The sequence below is a fragment of the Anolis carolinensis genome, chromosome 5 (genome assembly GCF_035594765.1).
Source record: "Anolis carolinensis isolate JA03-04 chromosome 5, rAnoCar3.1.pri, whole genome shotgun sequence".
Taxonomy (NCBI): Eukaryota; Metazoa; Chordata; class Lepidosauria; order Squamata; family Dactyloidae; genus Anolis; species Anolis carolinensis.
The window spans coordinates 95,617,676-95,644,434 of NC_085845.1; the positions used below are offsets into that span (position 1 = coordinate 95,617,676).

General features: G+C 38.6%; 2 protein-coding genes across 9 annotated transcripts in view; both read right to left on the bottom strand.

The window, feature by feature from the left end:
* arfgap3 (ADP ribosylation factor GTPase activating protein 3) overlaps window positions 1–6,139 on the bottom strand; it is a 52,298-nt gene extending 46,159 nt beyond the window's left edge. For 2 of the 3 annotated variants that reach the window (XM_008111435.3, XM_003221418.4), the window contains exon 1: window positions 5,961–6,138. In XM_008111435.3, coding sequence (XP_008109642.1) covers window positions 5,961–6,029 — 69 coding nt within the window. In that variant the 5' untranslated portion in view covers window positions 6,030–6,138. Of the gene's footprint in view, window positions 1–5,960 lie in introns of all 3 variants that reach the window. The other variant, XM_008111436.3, reaches the window with a different exon arrangement.
* Window positions 6,140–10,641: 4,502 nt separating this feature from the next.
* Window positions 10,642–26,759, bottom strand: part of pacsin2 (protein kinase C and casein kinase substrate in neurons 2) — a 61,752-nt gene continuing 45,634 nt past the window's right edge. For 5 of the 6 annotated variants that reach the window (XM_062981873.1, XM_062981875.1, XM_062981872.1 and 2 more), the window contains 8 exons: window positions 24,535–24,770; window positions 23,418–23,573; window positions 22,804–22,979; window positions 22,429–22,549; window positions 17,593–17,714; window positions 14,772–14,888; window positions 14,032–14,222; window positions 10,642–12,493 (listed from right to left, as the gene is read on the bottom strand). In XM_062981873.1, the coding sequence (XP_062837943.1) occupies window positions 12,381–12,493; window positions 14,032–14,222; window positions 14,772–14,888; window positions 17,593–17,714; window positions 22,429–22,549; window positions 22,804–22,979; window positions 23,418–23,573; window positions 24,535–24,770 (1,232 nt within the window). In that variant the 3' untranslated portion in view covers window positions 10,642–12,380. The remainder of the gene's footprint in view (window positions 12,494–14,031; window positions 14,223–14,771; window positions 14,889–17,592; window positions 17,715–22,428; window positions 22,550–22,803; window positions 22,980–23,417; window positions 23,574–24,534; window positions 24,771–26,759) is intronic. The other variant, XM_062981877.1, reaches the window with a different exon arrangement.

Sequence of the window (26,759 nt, forward strand, 5' to 3'; positions counted from 1 at the left end):
TTTATTGTGAATCTGCACAAATGTGTCAGGCGATATACTGACATGGTACAAAATCATGTCCAAAATAATGCTAGCTTAAATAGCAAGTACAGAATTAGAAACTCGCAATCAGAATGTTCTGAGGAAAGAAATATTTTTTAAAAACCAACAATTGCACTGCAATTTACACTGTAAAACTAGCTGCCTGTCTCTTTGACACCAGCACATTAGTGCTCCACCCACTTGGAAAGGTCACAATTCAACAAGAACAAAACGAAAACATCAGCTAACTACGTCCACTGTGTCCAGAATTCCTAAGCCAACTCATCAGTTTGTGTAGTCTGAAATCAAAGACCACATTCCACGTTATGCTTCAAAAGTGCATTGCCAGCATTGATAAAGGGAAGAGAACTTTGGCCACAAATTCCAGCAAGGGAGGAGGAGAAAATAAGACTCAGAATGTATTATTTTAATAGATTTACTAACATTTCTCCACAATAGCATATTGGCTACACAACATTTTTGTTTTGTTTTTCAAAACTTTTTTGTTTCAAAAAGGGTCAAGAGAGCTTAAGCTTTTTCCCATCTTGAAATGTGTGGATAACCTGCCCTGCCAGTTCATATATATATATATATTCATAACAGGCTGTACAATTTATAATGCTTTATAGTACTGAAACTCCTTCACATGTGTGCTATACTACAAACCTATAAAGCAGATCAGTACAAGCCCAATAACATATGGGGAAGTGAGGCCAATACATGTCTAAGGTCATCTAACAAACTTATTGTTTGCCTAGAATCTCTGCCAAATCCAGCTTGTTTTAAAACAGGAAATGTGAAAATCATTCTAAGGGAATGTAAGTAGAAACCAAACAGACCAAAAGGCAATGATGAATCAGAATACCCAACATATGGAAAGAAATAACACAAAAACAGGCAGTGCTTTCTTCTGTCCCTGTTCAGAAACAGGTGTCAATATTCTAGTTCTCAGGGAACAGGTAAAAAAGCAGGAGATATTTTTAACTGTCAACACATACATTAAAGTGCTGAAGATTTCAGTCCCTTCCTCAATCAACCACACATTATGTTAGTCTCAATTTGTTTACACCCACTAAATCTACTGAATGTAATGGTGTATCTACACTGCAAAATTAATTCATTTTGACCCCACTTTAAGCACCCAGGATCCATGCTATTGAATCATGGGAGTTGCCATCTGATAAAGTCTTGAGCCTTCTCTGCCAAAGAGTCCTGGTGACTCATCAAGCTCCCATGATTCCACAGCATCGAGTCATGGCAGTTCAAGTGGTGTCAAACTGCATTAATTCTACAGTGCAATACACCCTTAACATATGATTTAGCAGCTTCCCATCTACTCTAGTTCAGGCTAACAACTGGATTCAGGTCTATGATGACAAGGCCGAGGAGTACAAATTAACTTTATATGTCTTAAAGGCAACCACAGGCAAGGCCTGGCATCATCTTGCTCTGGGATAGGGTGGGGAGGCCAGAGGCCCCCTTCTTTGCCCTAGATCGGTTCACCCCCGCTCAGGTGTAAGAGCAGAGGTAGTGTCCTGCTGAACCTGCCTCTCCAAAGCACACCTGAATTTGTGTTGTCAAAAGCTTTCATGGCCAGAATGGCTGGGTTGCTGTTAGTTTTCCGGGTTGTATGGCCATGTTTCAGAAGCATTCAGAATTCCTCTTTGGTCTTTCTACCTTACTAAAGTCTTACATGTATAGTCCACTCTTGGATTGTACTCACGGATCCCCATCTAAACAGAATTCAACAGTCTACTCAATCAGATGCTACCCGGCAAGTGCCCTTTATCCCAAATGCTTGGGTCCAGAATTGTTTTGGACTTTTTTTATGGGTTCTGGAATACTTTCAGGTGCATAATAGAGATAACTTGGAGATGAGACCCCAATAAAAACACACAAATCCATGTTGTGCTTCATATATACCTTATGTAAACACAGTCTGAAGGTAATATTAATACACAGGTTTGCATGCAGTGAGCCATCAAGGGTCAAACGAGCCTGCTTCTTCTCATGTAGATGATTTTGGAATTGTCTAGATTTGGGACTATGGGCAGTCCCCAAGTTATGAACAAGAGAACTTCTATAGATTTGTTGAATTTGTATGTAAGTCAGAACAGGGACATTTTTCAAGGGTACTTCAATCAATCAATATATATATATATATATATATATAGAGAGAGAGAGAGAGAGAGAGAGAGAGAGAGAGAGAGAGAGAGAGAGAGGGAGGGAGGGAGAGGGAGAGAGTGCTTTTGATACGGAAAAAATGGGCTCGTGGAAACAAGCATTGGTAAAAAGCTTCAGTGAAGACCCCTTTTCCCCATGATAACTCTTCCAGGAGCGAATTTCCCTTCTGAGGGTAGATTTCTCTTACTTCCTATTGTCTCACCCCCATTTTATGAAGTCATTTGTAACTCAGGGACTGCCTGTATTTGGGATATGGAATGCTTGTATTATGGAAGAAGAAGGTGCAACCCTAGAGCAATGGACAACATGAGAAAGACTAATTAACAGAAAAAGATGCCAGAAGGTATATGGTAGACTCCTGAAGTGGTTGGAGGATCCCTCTTATCCTTTGCTGAACGTAGAATTTGTTGAATTTTCTTAGTGGGTCTGTAGAATGTAAGTTGTGTTTCTTCATCACATAGACTCCTGCAGTGCTTAGAGCAGTGGTTCTCAGCCTGCGGGTCCTCAGATGTTTTGGACTTCAACTCCCAGGAATCCTAACAGCTGGTAAAGTGGATGGGATTTCTGGGAGTTGTCGACCAAAACACCTGGGGACCCACAGGTTGAAAACCACTGGCTTAGAGGATCCCTCTTATCCTTTACTGAACATAGCATGTGTTGAATTTCCTTAGTGGGTTTGTAGATTGTTTGTAGGTTGTGTTTCTTCATCAGACTAGGTAGACTCCTGCAATGGTTATTTCTTACTCACCTCCCCTCGTGGCTCGAGGCGGGTTACAGAATAATTTAAACACATAAAGATTGTAAAAAAAATACCACAAGGTCTTTCTAGCAAATATACAAATACAGTAGAGTCTCACTTATCCAACGTAAACGGGCTGGCAGAACGTTGGATAAGCGAATATGTTGGATAATAAGGAGGGATTAAGGAGAAGCCTATTAAACATCAAATTAAGTTATGATTTTACAAATTAAGCACCAAAACATCATGTTATACAACAAATCTGATAGAAAAAGTAGTTCAATACGCAGTAAGGTTATGTTGTAATTACTGTATTTACGAATTTAGCACCAAAATATCATGATATATTGAAAAAATTGACTACAAAAATGCGTTGGATAATCCAGAACGTTGGATAAGCGAGTGTTGGATAAGTGAGACTCTACTGTAATAATAATAATACCTTATTTATATCTCGCCCTATCTCCCTGTAGGGACTCAGGGCAGTTTACAACAAATCGGTAAACATTCAATGCCGTAAGGTGCTGGATGAAAAACAGAATAACCAAAACCACCCCCACCCATTAGGAAGAACTTCCTGACTGTGAGAACTGTTCAGCAGTGGAACTCTCTGCCCTGGAGTGTGGTGGAAGTTCCTTCCTTGGAAGTTTTTAAACAGAGGCTGCATGACCATCTGTCAGGGGTACTTTACGCTTTTTCTGCATGGCAGCGGGTTGGACTAGATGGCCCATATGGTCTCTTCCACATGGGCCTTCATTATTCTATTATTCTTCATTATTCTATTATTCTCCTGATGTTTTGCCTGCATCTGTGGCTGGCATCTTTTCACTTCTCATAAATTGGTCTTGCTCATGTTGTCCATTGCTCAAGGATTGCATCTTCTTCTTCCACAATATAAGCACCCCATATCCTAAATACAGGCAGTCCCCGAGTAACAAACGACTTCTTAAAATGGGGGTGAGACAACAAGAAGTGAGAGAAATCTACTCCTCGGAAAGGAAATTCACTCCTGGAAGAGATATCATGGGGAAAAGGGGTTTCCATTGAAGTTTTATGAAAGCGTACTGCTATAAAATAATATTAAAATACCCAAAGCAGAGATGAAACAAAGAATCCAAGTTTAAAATACATGCTTAAAAATTATTATAATATTTATATAATATACTTATATAAGAGGTAAAGTAAAGGTTTCCCCTGACATTAAGTCCATTCGTGTCTGAATCTGGGGGTTGGTGCTCATCTATATTTCTAAGCCAGAGAGCCGGCATTGTCCGTAGACACCTCCAAGGTCATGTGGCCAGCATGACTGCATGGAACGCCGTTACCTTCCCGCCAGAGTGGTACCTATTGATCTACTCACATTTGCATGTTTTCGAACTGCTAGGTTAGCAGAAGCTGGAGCTAACAGCGGGAGTTCACTCGCTTTCGGTCCTCAAGTTCAGCGGCTCAGCGCTTTAACACACTGTGCCACCGGGGGCTCCATACATTATACTTATATATTATACAGTAGAGTCTCACTTATCCAACATAAACGGGCCGGCAGAAGTTTGGGTAAGCGAATATCTTGGATAATAAGGAGGGATTAAGGAAAAGCCTATTAAACATCAAATTAGGTTATGATTTTAAAAATTAAGCACCAAAACATCATGTTATACAACAAATTTGACAGAAAAAGTAGTTCAATACGCAGTAATGCTATGTTGTAATTACTGTATTTATGAATTTAGCACCAAAATATCATGATATATTGAAAACATTGACTACAAAAATGGCTTGGATTATCCAGAGGCTTGGATAAGCGAGGCTTGGATAAGTGAGACTCTACTGTATATAATATTACTAATAATATTGCAATATAGTAGTATATTACAATAAAATAATATAGAATACTAATATTGTGCTATAGTGTATTACTTAAAACGATGTAGATGTATCTGGTACAATGAACTTCTCTTGAAATGGGAGAATTTATAAATGACTGTTAATTGATGGGTCTATGGACCGTAATAAATACTGCTGTTGCCCCTGGTGGCACAGTCTGTTAAAGCGCTGAGCTGCTGAACTTGCAGACCGAAAGGTCTCAGGTTCAAACCTGGGCAGCGGAGTGAGCGCCCGCTGTTAGCTCCAGCTTCTGCCAACTTAGCAGTTCAAAAACATGCCAATGTGAGTAGATCAATAGGTACCACTCCAGCGGGAAGGTGACGGCGTTCCATGCAGTAATGCCGGCCACATGACCATGGAGGTGTCTACAGACAACCCCGGCTCTTTGGCGTAGAAATGGAGATGAGCACCAACCCTCAGAGTCGGACACGACTGGACTTAACGTCAGGGGAAACCTTTACCTTAATAGTAATATATTCTATATACATATAATAGTAATAATAATATTGTAATGTAATATAATATACTAATAATACAATATAACAATACCTAATAATATTGCAATATGACAAGACTAATACAGTAGAGTCTCACTTATCCAAGCCTCGCTTATCCAAGCTTCTGGATTATCCAAGCCATTTTTTTAGTCAATGTTTTCAATATATGGTAATATTTTGGTGCTAAATTCGTAAATACAGTAATTACAACATAACATTACTGCGCATTTAACTACTTTTTCTGTCAAGTTTGTTGTATAACATGATGTTTTGGTGCTTAATTTGTAAAACCATAATCTATTTTGATGTTTAATAGGCTTTTCCTTAATCCCTCATTATCCAAGATATTCGCTTATCCAAGCTTCTGCCGGCCCGTTTAGCTTGGATAAGCGAGAATCTACTGTATACTAATTATAATACTATTGATAATATATACTAACACACAATGATAATGCTGTTTTATTGCTGTATAATTGTATGTTTTTAGTTGTAGTGTTTTTAGTTGGGAGCCAGTTTAGAACAGCCTCTTCACATCCCGGCCGCCCCGCCCCTCGCGAGAGTGCAACGTGTCACAGGCCAAGCGAGGGAAGGCGGAAAGGCAGGCGCAAGGGAAGGCCGGGCGGGCTCTCTCCTCTCACCTTGTTGGTCGGGACGGCGCGGAGCCGCTTGAAGACGGCCTGTATGTCCTGCTTGCTGGGCTCACACATCCTCGCTGCCGTCGTATCGAGGTCCAAACAAAGCCGAGCCACCGGCTCCTCGCAGGAAGAGCGAAGGCAACCCAGACCGCCCACTGACACGCAGCAAGCCGCGTCCAATCAGGAGCGCCCGAGGGGGCGGGGCCCGCTAGCGCCGTCAGCGCCTCGAGCCCGCTTTGCAACGCCACGCACGCGCTGCCTGGGCGCGGCTGATTTGTTCTCCGCTCATTGGGCGGGCAGGAAAAGGCGGGGCTTCCGGCCGCGGTTTCCAAGGCGACGGGCAAGAGTGCAGGCGCCCTAAGTCTCAAAGAAGGCAAGGGGCCCGGATGGGGCGGGTCAGGGCTGAGAGCTGGGGTTCCTTATTGGCGATCTCTGGTTTTTTATTTTTGGATTTAGATTAGCTGTATTTTCCTTTCCTTTGTCACTTTCCTGGTGATCATGAAGGCCAGTATCTGAATAGAATCAGTATTGAGAATAGTGTTACTGAGATGCTGTGAGTTTTCCGTACTGTATGGCCATGTTCCAGAAGCATTCTCTGCTGACGTTTCGCCCACATCTATGGCAGGCATCATCAGCGGTGTGAGGCCTGTTGGAAACTAGGCAAGTGGGGTTTATATATCTGACCAGGGTGGGAGAAAGAATGTTTGTCTGAGGAATGTATGAATGTTGCAATTGACCACCTTGATTAGCATTGAAAAGTCGCAGCTTCAAAATCTGGCTGATTCCTGCATGGGGGAATCCTTTGTTGGGAGGTGTTAGCTGGCCCTGATTGTTTCCTGCCAGGAATTCCCATTTTTGATCCCAGATTATCTGCTTTGAACTGGATTATATGAGTCTTCGCTGCCAGATAATCTGGGATAAACAGATAATTTGGGATCATATCCTGGGATATAGGGCACTGCAGATCCAGCTTGACTATTGAGAACAGGGTTCATAGAATTATAGAATTGAATAATAGAATAACAGAGTTGGAAGAGACCGCACGGGCCATCTAGTCCAAGCCCCTGCCAATTTCTCTTCAAACATTTAGTAAAACAAGTGTAGGTCAAAGACAGCAAGCCATACTTCTTAGTTCCCTGTGGGCCCTTCCACACAGACATATAACCCAGAATATCAATGCAGATAATCCACAATATCTGCTTTGAACTGGGTTATCTGAGTCCACACTGCCATATAACCCATTTCAAAGCAGATAATGTGGGATTTTTTAGCTGTGTGGAAGGGGCCTATGTCTGGCACTTGCTGCACCTTTTAGTAGTGCTTTCTTGCCCAAAAGCCCTTCTGAAGCAAAATCTGTGGCTACACTATCTTCCTTTCTTGTTTGGACATTAACTTCATGAAATTACAATGGCACTTGGGTGGAAAGTATTATGTCATGTAAGGGCCCTTCCACACAGACTTATATCCCAGAATATCCCACATTATCTGCTTTGAACTGGAATATAAGGCAGTGTGCACTCAGATAACTCCGTACAAGGCGCGGCTGGTGGGAACGAGGGACAGGGCCTTCTCGGGGGTGGCTCCCCGGCTGTGGAACACCCTCCCCACAAATATCCGACAAGCCCCAACCCTTCTGGGTTTCAGAAAGGTTGTGAAAACATGGCTGTGTGCACAAGCTTTTAATGAGTAATACAATAACGTTGACATGGGCCGATTGAAGGCTGAAGCATGAGGTTTTTAGACAAATGGATCTAATTTACATATGTTTTAATTGTTATAATTTATTTTAATGATGTTTTTTTATAGTTTTAATTGATTATATGTACTGTTTTTGTTTTATTATTATGTTCTTGGCATTAAATGTTGCTAACTGTTGTAAGCCGCCCTGAGTCCCCCCGGGTGAGAAGGGCGGGATATAAATGCTGGAAATAAATACAAAGCAGATATTGTGGGATTTTCTGCCTTGATATTCTGGAATAGAGGGTTGCATGGAAGGGCCTTAAGAAATCAGGTAATGTGTGTGTGTCAACTGCAAAATAAGATGCATGAAGCTTATTGGTTGAGCCATGTCTGGAGAGCTGGCTAAGCCTGGGACTTTTTAATACTGTTGCATTTTTGTTCAGGCTTGAGCTATGCAGATGCAGAGAGAGTTTGAAGAGAGAAGCAGAGAGAGATTTTTAAGTGTGCTCTCGCATTATGAACTGCTGAAGGGATTTATCCACATGGACAAAGGAAAGACTATTTTAGATCTCATGAAAGGACATTATGTGAGTTGGTGCAAGTGATCACATTGTAAATATATTGTTATGGATCTAAGAAGAATAAATTACTTGTTCCTTATTGTTCACCAGCGAGGCACATATTTTCTTTCTCTGGCAAGGCAGTGTGTGGGCTAATTAAACGTAAACTACGTATTTTGATTTTGCATTCCATCACAAAGTTTATTCTGCATCTGCATGGCAACTCAGTTTTGTATTAGAATATTCTACTCTTAAATTTACAGATACATTTCTTTGAAAATTGGGTACTGTTGCATTATCTAGGCCAAAGCCACTAGGGGTCACTAGAAAGAGACAGATAGTCCATTTTACAGGGAGAGGGGGGTTGAAGGAGTAAAACCATTTCTATCTGTTTTCATGTTATTCCCCCCACCCACCTCGCCCTTGTGGAAACAACCATACTTTATGATATGGGAAGGGGCGAGGGGGGAATGACCAATAAAAATGGGGGAAATTGTTTTTCTCCTTCAACCCCCCCCCCCCCCCCCCCCAATAAAATGGACTATCCCTTCAATGTCTCCTTTTGGAGTTCACCTGGATAATGGAACAGTACTGAAAATTGTCCCTATCTTTGTTTGCCACCTTTGTCTGAAATTCTCAGTAACACTTTCAAAAGAGCCAGTGTAGTGTAGCAACGTGACCATTCGAGTTGGACTCTGGAGACTAGTATTTCAATACCTATTCAGCCATGGGAATCTCCTGGGTGAATGGGCAAGTCACATTCTCTCAGCCTCAGAGGGAAGGCTAAGGCAAACTCATTCTGAAAACAACTTGCCAAAAAAAAAACACTATAGCCTCACTTTAGGATCACCATAAGTTAGAAACAACTAGACATTTTCAAATACTGACTGTGATGATGGCAAAACCTTGGCAACAGTCAAAGGCACCCACAAGAGTTATCTCAGATGTATTGATTACTTGATGGTTATTTTATATTTTGTTACAATGTTTCTGTTTTATGTTACTGTTTATGTACTTACTATGTACAATGTAGGTACATGGTATCTTATACTTTAACTATGTTGATTGATCTCATCCCTATGTAAGCCACCCCGAGTCCCTTCAGGGAGATGGAGGTGGGGTACAAAAAAAATTATATTATTGGAAATATCTTTTAATGCCAGGTTACTGCATTGCAGCAGAGTTACAACTAAAGAAAACACAGGCAAACATTCAGTTCAATATCCCCCCGAAACCCCACCCATTCATTGCACAATAATTCTTCAGGCAGCTTCCAGGTGCAGCTTAAACTGGTTCTATCAGCTTCTTCCGAGGTATGGCCCAAATGATCAGTCTCTTTCCCACGCTGGACCTCCAGAAGTTTTGCATTCTTCAACCTGGGTTGAACTCATGGTATGGGTTTTCAGAGACACCAGATCAGAATCCATGACACTGCCCTTGTTTGTCTGACTCCATCAGATATGGTGGGTTTTATAACTATGTACTTAGAGCTGTACGCAGAAGCCTACGCTTTGGCAGTGGCCTGGAGTGTTTACTGAGCTAAAACTCATGTTCCAGTTGGCCCTATTTCTTGAAATGCCTTCATCCTATTTATATTCCTGCATCAAGTGGGGTGGTCTTTGGAAACTGTTAAAAACTAGAGGGTGCAAAAATGTTTTAGCCAAATTATTTATTGGGGCAGATTATAGGAAGCATATAACATACTTACTCAAATCTAATGCTCACCTTTTTTTTCCTAAATGACCTTCCCAAAATAAGGTTGTGCATTAGATTCACATCATAAGGTAATCTTAGTGCTGAGCCAAAGCCAAGGGAGAAGCTGCTGAAGATTTGAAAGAGTTGTCAAATTGCCACAGCTCAATGCTGTGTTATCCTGGCATTTGTAGTTTTGTAAGGCATCAGCGTTCTTTGGTAGAAAAGACTTAAGGCCTTGTAAAACTACAGCCCCTATGACTCCATAGCATTGAACAATGGCAATCAAAGCTGATTCATTCTACAGCAGAGATGCTTCCCAAAGTTTTACTTTCCATTGCTGGAACCTTTAGTGCTCCAACACTAGATTTTTAAAAAGGAATCCTAAATAGGCAGCAATTGAAATGGCCATACTACAAAGAGTGCACCTTTTGCCGCTGTGCATTACATTCGGCAACAAATCATTTTTATTGGTTTCAGGGTTTTGAAAATTCAATACTCTCACCTAGGGAACCTGCCATTTCAGCCCCATTAACCAGATTGTCAGTGTTGAGTTGAATCAATTCAAAATATCTGATCCCCTTGTTGCCTGTTAGTACAAGTATTTTTTTTATGAATCCCTATTAAAATGCAATGTAAATGAATTATTTTCATGCTTAGTCATTTGTACATTGTACAGACTTTTCTGAAAGTCTAGCCTTAAAATCCATGGTTATAATTTTTTTTAAAAACCAACACCTTCACCACTAAAACCGTGTTCAATATGTTTAAGATTTTATTTTTAAAATAGTATACTATACAGAAAAATATTCCAGACTTATTTCTGCCCAAATCTTCAATTTCTGTGAATTATGCTGGAATAATACCAAGACAGAGATCCCAATATTCAAGCTTGTACAATTGAACTTCAAGATGTTAATAAATAATTCAATCACCAAAAGCAAATGGAATAGCCAGGAAGCACTTACAGCATTTTAACTGTCAAAAGGTTATTTCAATTGTGTTGCAGGTCCCTAATAAAATTTAGGTTTTCTATAAAGCAACTTGCTCTAATATGTTCACAATCCAGCTATTCAATTTGCCTACAAATGTTTATGATTTATAGCCGATTCGCAATTGCAAATAAGTAGAAGATTTTACAGTGTTCTGCTACAATAATCCACAGTGGGGCTAATGCTAGTCTGTATTTGGATTCACAACTTCATTAACAAATATAAATCTTAGGATATAACTATTATTTTCACTTTTTTTAGGAGTCTGGATTATAGAATACATAGGTTTCATTCCAGGGTGCCGAGGATGCAGTGCCTTAGAGCGATCCCAAGAATGTACAATACAGCCCAGGTTATGTTCTGAAAGTGCTACATTCACAATGGAATGGACTGAGCAGTTGATTTGTTTTACAGCTAAACAATTATCTACTGATAAAGCAAATTTGAGTAAGTCTGTCATTTAAATTGTGTAGTTTACTAAAATCCATCAGAATTTAATAGTAAACTCACATTGATTTACTGGTGCTAATACTTTACATGAAATCTAATGCATAGACAATAGGCTAATTAGGACATGCTCTTAAAATATTTGAATATCAAATTATATATACATATACACAACTAAAAGAGCATATCAATAAAAAGCACTCATCTATTTTTACAGTCTCTTTGCATGAAAAAATAATCTTCATATATGGTCAACTTTCAAAATCATACAAAATCATTAACAACTTGCAAAATGTTAAGTTGGTCAACAAGAATATGAAGGGGAATGATTTAAATATTTTATTTTTAGAAATCTTCCTTGAGTCATCATTTTTCAGGTGGCCAAATGCATGAACAGCATTCACAAGAGAAACTTCAACCTTAATAATCCAGATAATCCTGATACCCTGTTCCGCAGCAGGCACAATATGGCATTTACACCATTATGGCATGCCAACAGCATGAAAAAGATAACAGTACAGTGTGGACTGGCGAATACATCTGAATCATAATTTAAGTAGTAACTGTCAGTGAACCACATATAGAGAAATGGCACACTAAATAGCCTTTAAATAAAAAATGCATCTTTCAAATATTGCTAAGAATAGATACAAAAATTGCAATCCTTTAAAAAAATCAAATTGCAAATTACAGAAGGTCACTTAAAATAGCTGATTTAAGTAGGAGCCAAAATAAACCACCAACCAGAATACTGGGTTGGGGCATAAACTCACCAAAATCTTAATATACAAATGCCATGATAAAACTGAACTGGCAACAGATGCTAAAAATCTTTTTTTCCTGCTTGCACTACTTTCTTTCCTGTCTTGTTGTTTGTGCTGCATATAGGTTACCTATCTTCCAATTTCAGCTTCAATCATCAGATGACTCCCCAGAGAAGAAAGTTATCAATCCATCATTCAGCTGCATTAAAAGAAATACATACACAGTTCTACCAGATCCCCTCTAGCATCTCACTGGAGGACAGATACTGCAGCACTGTTAAATATGCATCACTGGATTGGCTCCACGTAGTTTGCTGGATAGAGGCCAACTTGTCCATTGTCCAGGCGACCTTTGCACCAGCCTTGTTCATCTTCATCTTCTATTTTAGTTAGCTCTTCCCCTGTGGAGAAAAACAGTCAGCTGAAAACCTTTAAGTGGTAATCTTTAGGTGTGTTTGAAAAATGTCTTCATTCCCATAACAATTATATCGCTCCCTCTTTTAAATCTCAGAAGATAGATAGGTATCTCCTGAGATAGATTAATGAGAAATGTTCTCTACTTATACCAATAGTGGGGAAACTATAACCTCGTTATAACCCCCAGAGCACCCTTTTTTTGAGCAAGTGGAGGAGGAGATCCCTCCTCCTGAAGTCTTCAGAAGTCTTTATCTTTTTAAAAGATAAATCCCTAAACTGGGCTTCTAGCTACATTTGGATTTGTTCTCATTTTTGGGTGGGCCTCCTTGTGGCCATGAAGCAGAAGGGTGCTCCCTAAACCTACCATAGAGGCCCATCCCTTTCCTATACAGATGGATGAGTGACGTCTTTGCCAAAGCTCCAAGTTGACTGGATAAAAACATGTATCAAGGGAGGGGTTTGATACCGATATTCAGGGTCCTTCAACACAGAGGATCCACACCTAAATGCCAGGTGAGAAAAGATAGACCTGACATAATAACCTAAAAATGTCACATGCTGGTAACATCAAGATTGGACTTCTGCAATGCACTTCACATTGGACTACCTCTGTACCAAATTTGGAAATTCCAGTAAGTTCAAAACACAGCAGCCAGGCTAGTTACAGGAACATCTAGGAATCAGCATATCACATCCATACTAAAGGCACTCCAATGGTTGCCAATTAGTTTCCAGGCAAAGTAACACTTAAAGACCTGTATGGTTTGGGCCCAGGTAAGGGGCAGATTGTATGCCTTCTCTTATACAATCTGCCTCTTAGGACACTTAAGTCTTCGGAGGCGGCTACTCCAGCCAGCAAGTACCCGACTGGCAACTGTCATCCAGATGACCTTTTCAATGGCTGCTCCGAGAGTGTGGAATAATCTGCCAGAAGAGATTCAGCAGCTAAATGAGCCATCAGAATTCAAAACAAAAATGAAGAACTCTCTTTTCTGAGAAGCTGCCCAGTCAATTTTACATTGTGTATTTTAACCTACATTTTATTAATGTGGTCTTGTGTTACATGTATTTTATCATTCTGTTTTAACCCTGTTGTACCCACATCTCGAGTCAAAAGAAGAGCCAAATAATAAAATTATTATTATTATTCATTAAAGTCTGCAGTCAATTTATTAAATAAGATGTATGGTGAAAGCTCACTATGAAGTCAGGTTTTACACACTATTGGGAAATGTGTTAATGACACATCAATATGCCCTCTAACAACATCTGCTTTTACAGCTTTTAGAAAGAATAATCATGCAGAACTTAAACTAAAAAGGAGGGCTAGACTGAAAGTTCATGTGAAATCTGTGTTGTTCTCTTGGGCATTTCTGGGGATCAAGCATCCTTTCAACGATTTGGAGGTTTGTGTGACCAAGGCCCAATTTTGAGTGACAGGAGATGCTCACGTCCTTAGACAGTCACTCTATTCCCTTCCAACTCTTAAGTTTCTATGATTTCATGATTCAAAAGTACTTACCAGTCTTAAAGCTGAGTTCATCATGCTCTTGACCTTCATAATCGTACAGTGCCCGCACTCTCACTTCTGTTGTAGGTGAAGCCTCTTCATCAAATGGATTAGTTTCTCCTTGAGCATCATTGGATGAAAATGGGTTGTTTGTCTCTTCATCGGACCACTCTGCCCCATAGCTTTTCTCATAACTACTAACACTAAATACAAAATGACATTATTTTAGCATGCCTAGTAGAAATAAGAGACAGGGACTTGGAGGTACACAAACATGTCAACACAGTACCAAAAGACACATGTTAAACGATGTTGTGCTTTGTGGTGTCAAACATTCAGAACAAAGTCATGAAGTGCATTGAGAGCTATAAGGAATGTACATACAGGATGTTAATCACCAAGACAATATCAAAGACCAGGAACAACATATTCTCTTGAACAAAATGATAAGCGATGAAAGTGCCTCAGAAGGGACACATCCAGGGAGCACAGGGAACAGCAAAGTTCCACAAGCAGTTTCAAAGTGCACTGCCATAGTGACATTTTGTGGAACCGGTGGAAAAAAACAACAACCAGAAAATCAGAAGTGATAGAACATTTATATGTTAGTCAAGTTTGCAACACGTACATCATAATCTCTCAACAAGGACCTCATGCATTGTGAAATAGTGTTTTTGTAGAAACCCAGAGATGGAAACCCTGATAGAAAAGTGTAAGCTTGAAAAACAATTTGAGAACAGTCTTTCACCAACTTTTTGATTTTATTGTCCTCCTTCTCACTGACAGTACTTCCAGTATCCTCTTCATCTTCAAAGGGATTGTAACTTGACTGTACTGACTGCACTGAGTTACTCGGGACACTAAGGTTGCTATTTGAGAGAAAAAAAGTATTAAGGTGACCCTATCATTTGATGGAACGAACATGTCTCTATATCTCTGTCGCTAATACCAGAACCAGACATACAAATTACTTTACTTGTATGTCTTCTCTTGTTAAAACATTTTTAAAACAAAATTGCAACTTCCATAGTAAGACGCCCTCATTTTCTATTCTGACAAAGTAAACTCTATTATTTCTTTTTGGAAACAATGTCTGCTTCGTCGCTTACAGTACAGGAATATACCATCTGATATCTCTTGTCTGGTTCTGACACCACAAAGGCCAATCAACAAGATAGGATTCCAGTTGCTATCTTTGGTTTGAGAGCAAGCTATGCTGAGCAATTAGTAATGCATAGTAAAATACAGTTATTACTAATTAGGATAGCAAAGACATGTACTGTAACTAGGCCTCTATAATGTCAGAATCAAGCCAGTGTGACACTCTCACAGGACTAAGACATCCAGCAGGACATTTTATTGGGAAGAGGTATCACTAAATATGAAATGCTTTACCTATTTTAAAGCAATGGTGGTTAACCCCTGGCTCTACAGATTTTGAACTTCAACTTAATTCATCCATAGCCACCATAATTAATTGTGGGGCACTGCAGTCTAGCAACACCTAGAAAGTCACAAATCGCCAAATCTGTTGATCTGATGAATACCTATTTTAAAAATATAAGGACCAGGATGTGTTCTAAACTCACAGATTGATCAGACAGATCTAGTACCATATAGCAACTGCAGAATATATTAAAGCTATCCCACATACCTTACTCTTCACAGAAAATGGAACAGAATAAAACAAAGTTCTCTAGGTTCACAGGCCTGGCCTGCATACACATAGTAGGTCATTTTCTATAACACCTGAACTTTTCCTGATGTATGAAAATAAAATTGTTGATGACGCTGATTGATCAGTGACTATGCCTAAGTTCCATGTTATTACTGCTAAAGCTTAAGTGTTTTTTTCATTTCCCATGACAAGAGAAATGTGCACAATATAACCCATACCATGAGATACAGTACCTGAAGAAGTGATAACTAGTCCTATTCATCTAAAACATTTTACTTCACATAAACAATATCAATCAGTGCATTCACATAAATATCTTACTGACAGAATTTCCCATATTGCCAGTATCTGAAATAATGGCTTAATTGTAGAGATTAGGCATTCATGATTGCCTAGTTTCCCTATACAGGTAAGCAGTTGAACAACTCATGAGCACTACTAAACAATGGGGGGAGGGGCTGTTACTATGTCAGTGCCTCCAATCCCAAATTCAAAGATTGAGTTATTATTCATCCCTTTAACGGGTAAGCATGACTCTTCCGACAGCGTAGGATTAATTTGTCAATATGACAGAATTTAAAAATAACATTCTATAATTAGCAAGTTGGTGGAAAAAACAAACCTTGAAAATGACTTTCCACTGCATAGGACTAACAAAATACAATTTCTATAACCAAAAATGTTGTGGCTTAATTTCATTCATATTATTGCACTTCTCTGAGAGGCTAAACTCAACTAACAAAGAGAGTTCACTCCAATCATGACTGATTAATCTTTCAGCTATTAAAATCCCCATTTTTAGCACAACAGTCATGTTTATAATTTGCTGATTCACTCTTTTGCTGTCGCATTTATTTTAGCAGCAGTCCTGAGTTCTGAGAAATGGCAACCAGTGAATTTTCTAGAAAGAATAATGATATTAAAGGTGTATTAAGTCCTAGCATTTCCTAGCATTAGTGTGTAAGACCTAGCATTTCCAGTTAACAGTTCTGTGGCTAGCAAATCTGCAGCAAGGCCTCACTATCAATCTCATGTATAAAACTGGTACTTTTCCCAATCTGAAAACAAACCAGAAAATGTACACTTAACCAAAGTTGTTTTGGAATTACTCTTTTTGATAAGTTGGAAAAAATTTGCATGTGGACCAAGATTGTCTTTTCAGTCCAATACAGACTCCATAGACTAGCCATTTTCTAGCACAAAAGATGAGCTGCCTCTCCGAGCAGCTTCCAGGAACAGCAATACACCTTTTAAATAGTTGCATTCCCTTTTTGCATTGTTAAACATCAAAAAGGGCAGTTATTCAAACATAGAAGCAGACATCTAACTATTTTTGGTTTTGACATTATTGACAGTCAGTGCAATTCCTCGTGGAGGGTCCCAGAGCAGGAATCTGGCCCTCAGGACTATTGTGTTTGCCAATCTCCAGGTTACGTTATTGAATACCTACTCACCCCACACCCTCAGGCTTCCCTACACATTTTACATTGTAGTATTCCTGTCTACAATTTTATTTCAACATATTTTCTATACCAGTCTGGAAAAATGTAGACCTGGGACTGTCTACCATATTCTAAGTATACCAGGCAATGAAACCTTTTTCAAAAGGTTTCATCTCCAAACTCTGGAAGACTCTCTTAGGGTCTGCAATGATTGTCATTCAGACAACTGAACCATCTCTCAGTTGAGTCATTTCCTACTCCACAAAGTGAAAGAAAGTACATTGGAAGATCAGAGTGAGTTTGAGGTCCACTCTCACTCTTTCATAGGCAGGAAGATTGTAACTAGTGTTTTGCACAGTAATTTTCAAAACATACATATTTCTAGTGTATTCTAAAATCCCATTGTTTCTGAATTTAGTCAACAAGTGATATTAAGACAGTAAAATCACATACCTGCTATTTTTCTGCTGTGAAACCTGATCTCCTGTCTGGTTAATACCAGTCAAAGTCACTCCATCTGAAGCTTTTTTCTTCTCTCTCCTACTGAGAGTGCGGTTCAGATCAGCAGACCAGTCCTACAAAAAAGGAGCATTCAAATGAAGCCGCTGAAGCTATTTGCTACCAGAAAGCACCATCCCCACTCTCATCTCTGGAGGTCTCCATTTCATTTGAAAGCCACCTAGCAAGAACTAAAAATACAATTGCAGTTTCCCCTCTACTGAGATAGACAAAAGGTACCCGATCCTTCACAGTGGAATTGCTAGTGCTTAATTCTACTTCTGTCTTCTAATGTAGGCAACACAATACGACTGGCTAAAGAATGGTTCAGATCCAACTGTCCTTGAAAGTAGTATTATATAGCCCAGGCCCCTTCTGTTAAACAAAAGTAATTTCTCTCTGTTACACTCACCTGGAAATCACTATTTTGAGATCACCAAAATTCTTTGTGAATCATGGTTTTCTAAAGTTGTAGCTGAGGTTTTAGAGCTGCAGTTCAAAGAAAGACTTGCTGGCAAATATTCCATTCATTCTTACATCTCAACTGCCAAATTTTAGACAATTCCTAAGTATCCATACTGGTAGTGTGCTGGACCCAGCTGCACACATATTCTCTTGCTTGCTTACTCAATCATTCACTCGGGAAGCAAGGGGAAAAGTGCAGAAGAAGACACAAATGCGTGGCCTCCCTCCTCATGCTCTCCTCTCCCATCCCTTTCCCCCACCTGCCTGAACAAGTGTGAGTGCACAAGGGAATGCACACACCCATTCTCTTACCACTGTCCAAGACCCATATGTGTGCCTTCCCTTCTTGTACTCCTCCATACCATCACTTTCCCCCAGCCTGACTTTGAGCAAATGTTATTGGGAGACAAGAGACTAGCATAAAACCCAACATCCATCTTTCCCAAATTTTCAGCTCCAACGTTTTGCATCTAAGTAGAAAGTATAATTTACTTTCTACTAATTGAGAAAATTGTATCAAAACCGATTAAAACTATATGTTTCCATGAAGCTACAATTATCAAATATAGCACATCAGCTCGCTAGCTTGTTTTTATGTTCGTTTAAGAGGCGTAGGTAGGCAAACTTAGATCAAGTAAAGCAAGATATAAACAGTTTAGCACTTACTTCATCCTTGTGGCATGAAAAACAAACAAAATGCTTGTTACGAGAAGTAACATTTTAAGTATTTAAAAACCTTTCCATTTTAAATGAAGTTCCAGTTTAAAGCATATGAAAAACAAATATAAATTATATATTAAAATTATATATACACATTAAAGCAGTAGAACAGAAGGAATAAACTGGCTTTGTCCCTCATTTTAAGTAATTGGGCTTTACAATGATGGGCCTAATATATAAAATATTTAGTCTGCACTATTTGCTATGTAAACATTGCCATATGTAGCCTAAAGTATATCTATATCTTCCAAACATTGTTAACAGTGTTTAAAACACAGATTATATATTAAACATCTATATGAGGTATGTAAAGCCCAACCTGAAGGGAACTTTATGAGTTGTAAAAAGGATGGTACATTAATATTCACTGGAAAAGTCCAGATAGAGTGAAGTGATGCTTTTTTCTGAAATAAGCAAAAGTATAGGCAATTAAGCAGACAGTCCTTGTTCTGGGGGCAACTGTTTTTCTCAAAAAAAATTCTTCTACAAAGACTGTATGATATTCTTATCTCTGCCAGAGGAGTCAGAAATTATTTCAGTATGGAAAGATCCAAGGAACTATAAATAACTTGAAGGCATACACATATTGCTCTTATGGAAAAAATCACAACACAGATAAACACATTTTAAAATGTACATCTATGAGAAAACTTTTAAGATTTATGGTTTCCATATTTTGGAATTCTCAATAATAATTCTGATGTAATTTTTTCTTCAAAGTCACATGTAAATTTGTGGAGCGAAGTATACGGAAATACTTTAATACAGACAGTCCCTGAGTTACAAACATTCAACTTACAAATGATTCATAGTTACAAACAGGGGTGAGGCAACAGGAAGAGAGAGGAATCTACCCCCAGAAGGAAAATTCATTCCAGGAAGAATTATCATAGGGACAAGGGGTCTCAACTGAAGCTTTCTCACCAAGCCTTGTTTCCACAACAAGGCAAATTTTCAAAATCCAATTGTCACAGAGACAGAAAGTGAGGAGAAATTTTCAGAATAGGAATACAGACAGCAAAACAAACACCACAGGGGTGTTAACCCTCCCTATGGTATCCAAAGCTAATATATATATCTCTCTCTCTCACTGGAATTACACTTTAAAAATGTTCCTGTTCCGACTTCCATACCCATTCAACTTAACCTATCTTGTTCATAGCCCAGGCACTGCCTGTAAATACAAATTTATATTTTACCTAACACTAAACATTGTGCTCAACACAAATAATATTAAAACAAAGAAAAAATAATTAAAATGTTTTAATATGTATCGGAATAAAACACCACAGGAAGATGGCTTACTATATTCATACTAGCAAGTCTCCTTAAACAGCAAATGCTAATCAAATTAAAATGTCTTTACTTTCTGTTGGAAAGACAGAGCGTAACTTACTTCCTGTGGCAGGGATGTTGGAAATAGCAACCTTTTACAATAATAATAATAATAATAATAATAATAATAATAATAATAATAATAATAACTTTATTCTTATACCCCGCCCCATCTCCCCGAAGGGACTCGGAGCGGCTTACATGGGGCAATGCCCGGACACAACAGCACAAAATCAAAACAAAAGCAATAAACAAATCACCCAGCAATAAAACATCAACATGGATAAAAACAGTGATAAAAGGACTGTATACTAACTATTTGTTATGTGTATAATTGTGATTGCTTACTATATTGTATGTATATAATTTAGTATGCAGTTTCTCTTAACTCTATGTTGTTTGAGGTTGTGGAAGGGACTGCAGACCATGTAACCAAATCTGAAACTATTCAGATTGAGACTTCATTGTAGAAGCCAGTTTACATCAGTACAGTTTAGAGTTTGCATCAGAAGCAGTACAGTTTAGAAGTCAGTTAGTATAGTATGCAGTTGGTAGTGTCAGTATGCTGCAGTGAGTAGTCAGACTTTGTTGAGTCAATGTTCAATAATGTATTAGACTGAAGAGAGTGTTAGTCTGTATGCAACAAAATGTGACTTAAACAGAATGCTTTATAGAACAAATTGTTTAAACTATCAACCAATAAGACATGTACCTGTATGCAGAATAAATGAAGTTTCTAAGTAAATCAACTATGTTACTTTTAATGAAGACTACTTATTTTGGTCTCTTGAGAGCATGATTTAAAAACAATATATTTTATGGGATAGTAGATGTTTTTTGGGCAACTGAAATAACAACTCTGAAGATCTGCTATATATTGTGTGCATCCTAACAGTTCAGAGAGATAACCAGGTATATCAGTCCAACAACTGAGAACCTGGTTTTCTAAAAGGTTATGCTCTCTAAAAGGTCATGCCTTTCCAAAAAGGGAGGTCCACAGTCTGGGAGCAGCTAAGAAGAAGGTTCTCATATGTAATCACACTATGAGTCTTTGATAACAATGAGACATAAAGTCTTAAAGCCCATGGAGGCTCATATACGCAAATGCAATCCTTATATACAGCCAGTATTATTTACACCTGGAACAGGGGAGCTCCCAGTCGTGCAATGGGTTAAGCCCTTGTGCCAGCAGGACTGCTGACTGACAGGTTGGTGGTTCAAATCCGGGGAGAGCGGGTGAGCTCCCTCTGTCAGCTCCAGCTCCCCATGCAGGGACATGCGAGAAGCCTCCCATAAGGATGGTAAAACATCCAAGCGTCCCTTGGGCAACATCCTTGCAGACGGCCAATTCTCTCACACCAGAAGTGACTTAGTTTCTCAAGTTGCTCCTGACACAAAAAAAACCTGGAACAAGGCTGATAAAAGAGTGAAAATACTGTAACAAGAAAGATACACATGCCAAGAGTTGACAGTTTAGAAATCGGGCTTCAGCGTTTTCAACCAGTTAAGCATTCCAAACACTTTTCAGATGAGAACTCTGCACTACAGTTGTTCTAGGGTGTGTATAGGTAAAGGTAAAGATTTTCCCCTGACGTTAAGTCCAGTCATGTCTGACTCTGGGGATTGGTGTTCATCTCCATTTCTAAGCCGAAGAGACACCTCCAAGGTCATGTGGCCAGCATGACTGCATGGAGCGCTGTTACCTTCCCGCCGGAGAGGTACCTATTGATCTCACATTTGCATGTTTTCAAACTGCAAGGTTGGCAGGAGCTGGGGCTAACAGCGGGCGCTCATTCCGCTCCCGGGATTTGAACCTGGCACCATTTGGTCCGCAAGTTCAGCAACTCAGCGCTTTAACACACAGTGCCACCAGGGGCCCCCAGGGTGTGTATACACTTGCAGAATTAAAGTAGTCTGATACAACTTTAACTGCCTTGGCTCAAGGCAGTTTAGTGAGACACCAGCACTCTTTGGCAGAGAAAGTTAAAAACCTTGTAAAACTACAGTTTAGCCTTGTAGGTAGCCTCACATGCTCAAAAGTATAAGCTTGCTCTCTTTATCTTGCTTTGCGATTTTCTATTATTGGAGGAATGTATTAATTTGATGAAACAGATTATGAACTCTCCTCCATTCATGTGAGTTCCAAAAGCAAAATAAATATGGCTAATTAAAATATTCCGTTTTGCATATTTTATGGTGCTTACAAGACAGGGGGTGAGGTATAGGTATGGAGATAGGTATGGAGAAAGGTTGAAAAGAAGAAGTTCTTACCTCAAACTGGGGCCAGTTCATTGACATGCCTGGGCCATGATTAGCTCTGAACCATCTTAAATCTTCAATAGCATCTGCTACTTTAATGTTCTGCTCCAATTCACGATAGATATTTTTATAACTATAGGAAGTATATTTTGAAATTATAACAGAGCTACAATCAAACATTATACAGAACTTTGGCTATGTATTATTTTAGTATATAAGAAAAAAGTAATGCATTTTATCTAATGAACACCAGAGGAATCTTCTCATATGTACCAGCACAGTCCCTAAATTTAACACACACTCCCCCCTCTCTCTCCATATATATAGTAGAGTTTAAACGGTATAGATATTTAACTAAATTCAGCAACTTTCATCTTCTATGTTTACCTTGCAACAGTAGATAAGTCAAGATGTTTTTGAACTTCCAATAACACTTCTCTGAAAAAACGGAGCCGTTTCTCCTCAAACTGCTGACACTGCTCAAAAACTTGTTCCATGTTTTCCATATACTGAGGTGTAGTATTGTCAAGGTCTTTAAGAGATTTTTCATACTTTTCCTTAGTCTTAAAAAGAGAGAGACGTACAAAATTATCCACTGGAGTTTTTTTAATTACATACCTTTACCACCTAATCCACAAATGACAGGTTAAATCAAGGAGGAGGAGGAGAAGCAGAAGCAGCAGCAGAAAACCTGAATGTTTTCCATTGAAATTCTGTCTTATACAACTTTCCACCAGAAGAGGAAATTGAACTCTATTTTTCTGATAGAGAAATGCAAAAGTAATGCAACTTTATTTGATCTTGGAAGCTTTCAGAATTATTTTCATACAACTTTGCAAAGTACATTGAGAATATAAAAGCAAGATAATTATTTACCCTTTTCTTAAGTTCATTCCTACATTTACAGCTTTAGCTGTATTTACAGATCTAGCGAAAATGAAATAATATTGACATATGTTTGCTTGTAAAGCACTATCGTCAGAATAATACATACAGATTACCTTAAGCACATCCTGTTTACTTTTATCTACTTTGTCTTGCAGTTTCTTTAGCTGTTCTGGATTAAGGGCTGGGTCAGCTTTGCTATTAGTTTCTCTGGATACAGCAAGTTTTTCTTCCTTACAGGCTGCATGATATGCTTTCTTAGCAGCTTCCACCTGAGGTGAAACAGTTTTAACACTTCATATTTTCACAGAACTATTATAAAAAGCTAGCAGAAGCTAGGCAGTTTCATACCATATATTGCCATATGAAACAAGCATTTGTTCAGCTCCCTTTACATCAACCTTCTTTAACGTCCCCCCCCCCCCCCCAAAAAAAATGTTTTAGATTATATTTTCCATAATTCCTGATCCATGACAAGCCAGGCAGAAGTGTTAAGAAGTTGTAAATCAAGATTCCTTCAGATAAACTGAAAATTGTATGGTGCAAGAGAAATGTTGTAATCAATTTCTACAGAAGCAGATCTAAACACCAACACTTAACGAAATCCAGAATTACTTTTAAAAAAGCCTTTTGGATCCATGAACTAATTCACATTTTATCAATGAATGAAGTTTCAGCCAATGTTCTTATAATCTAATTGCAATACAAATGCTTTGAGAAACTGAAAGTACCATCAAATAACTCACTATTTCAGCAGTGCAATCTTAAATATGTTTGTTTCACAGAGTTCCCCAGTAAGTACGCTTTGTACTGTACCAAACTGCTGAGAAAATTCCATTTGTAATAAGAAATGAAAAATTCCCAATAGAACTGCAGTCCTAAAACAGTCTCCAATAAAGGCTAGTATTGTTCCCTCTACAATTAAAAGTGTCTCTCTCTTGGATTTATAGCAACCAAGTTCCTTAAGGGACAAACTGGTGCTTCTCCTGTGGCTTTCTATCCACAAAGGGCATAGCCACCAAATAGACAGTTTAACTGAATATTTCAGGGTTGACACTTTTGGCAGCCATTCCTTCTCTAACACCTAGAATTACAACTAGAGCAAATTAACCAGCCAGTCATCTTTCCCAAACCAATATTAATAATAAAAATACACGAAAGCAGCCAAAGGACATATACAGAAATATAAGGAGGAATGGAATTAGACAGCTGTCTAGAGTGTACATTATTTACCTCTTTTAGCTTTTTCGCCCACGGTTTCTGGGCTTTTCTAAAGCCATCTTCAGCTTCTTTCGTTTCCTTAAATCCACCAATCATTTGCTTGTGAAATGAGTCCTTCTGCCAGTTCTTTATCTTTTCAAAATCCTCATTCATTAGGGCACCTTTTACTTCTAAATGTAGTTCACTTACTTTTTCAGCTTCAGACATAAATGCATGCCAGGCTTTTTCAACAGTTCCATATTGTGGCCCTGAAAGATATATCAGCAAAAGAAGCCATTTTTTCTGATTGCATCGAGAGATACAGAATGAGAGAAACATACAACATCCACTCTCATACTATGTAAGCATTTTGCACACATTTTCTATCATAATTGTGTCAACTCCATGATCAAATGCCTAACTTCATATATTTTTATGAGTTTCTTTTAAGGTAACTTCCATATTTCTTTCCCAACCAAATATATTTTAACAGCCCTTTGCAGATAATACAAGCTCTTGTTTTTAAAAACTAGGGAACCATCAAATAACAAATAACATCAGTTCAAAATGTAAAAAAACATATACCCAAGAGACAACAAACACCAAAGTGTGTGTTATTATTGCTTCTTGGATTAGCTAAAGAGTTACGACTTTATCATTGGTGCTAAACCAGACACCTTTGAAGGAGCACTCCGTGAGCAGGGTGGTAGGTTTAAATGTCCCTTATCCAGTCACCATCCAGGGATTGCATGGAAAATTCCCTATGACTAAGGCAACATTTGAGTGGATTGGTACAGTAATAGGAAGCTCTTAAGGTACCTAGGTTCCCAACTGTTACTAGATCAATAGTCAATGCTGTGAATTAGGAAAAGGTGAAATGTTATACATATATTGTGTAACATATATATGTTACACACACACACTACAGCTAAAAATCTGACCCTTCAGAATCCCTATCCAGAATGAGTTCATCCCCTTCCTTCATTTTATTTCAATTGTATTTCTGTTTCTAGTTCATTATTTAGTCCATAACCAATTCCATTCTCTGGTTAAGCCCTCCATCATTTCTGAATGTAAAGGAAAAACATAAGTGACTATTTTGGAAAAGAACTCATAATTGGCCTGTAAGTTGCGGGTTTGCAATGCCTTCAGAAGAAAACTAGAGAAGACCTTGAACTATTTCTCCACCTGAAGAAGAGCGCCACCAGATGATACTATCAAGAGGTAATAATAATAATAATAATAATAAACTTTATTTATACCCCGCCAACATCTCCCATAGGGACTCAGGGCGGCTTACAAAATAACACACAGTGGTGCCATACAACACATAAAATGCAATACAACATATAAAATCAATAACACATTAGATAAAACCAAACATATAAAATTAACAAAAGCAACCTCTATTAAATAGAGTCAGTAAAATATGGCTGCAGCCATGATTAAAAGATCCATACAACAATTTAGCATCCCAACTTAAAAAATAGATATAAGGTACTAAAATAATTGGCAATTAGTCTGAAAACTATCTTAAACAGTGTTAAAAGCCTGCTGGAAAAAAACCCCAAGTTTTCAGCTCTTACAGAAAGTGCTGTAATGTGGGGGCTTGCCTAAGTTCCCTGGGGAGGGCATTCCCTGGGGAATGGCACAGAAGTTGGCTACTTCTTTCTTACTGTGAGTGATCACTACAGAAAAGCCAAGTAACAAGTTTTTACCAGTGTTTAATTGAATTTGCTGTGTTTTTTACCACCTTGTCTTTCAGCAGCTTCATTGTCTGTATGCATTGTGTATGTATGTTCAAGTTGCCTATATCATGTGATACAAATGGTCTCTCTCCTCTGACTCCCTAAACTCTCTTTCCATATTATATGTTTTGTATTTAGATAGAATGGTTAAATTCATCCTGGTCGGATCACCTTGCTAAATGAAAACCATTATTGGCCATTCAGGTAATGCAAGAAATGCTGTGGCAGTCTCATCTATTTAGAGCAATTCATATTTTTTCAATCAGAGTTGGACAGTCTTATCTTAAATTACAGTTTTATGTTAATACTAGCTGTGCCCGGCCACGCGTTGCTGTGGCGAGGTATGGTGGTATGGGAAATAAAGTACTGAGGAATTGGTGGTAGTTAAGGTCAAGGGTAAAGGTTTTCCCCAGACATTAAGTCCAGTCGTGTCTTACTCTGGAGGTTGGTGCTCATCTCCATTTCTAAGCCGAAGAGCCGGCGTTGTCCGTAGACTCCTCCAAGGTCATG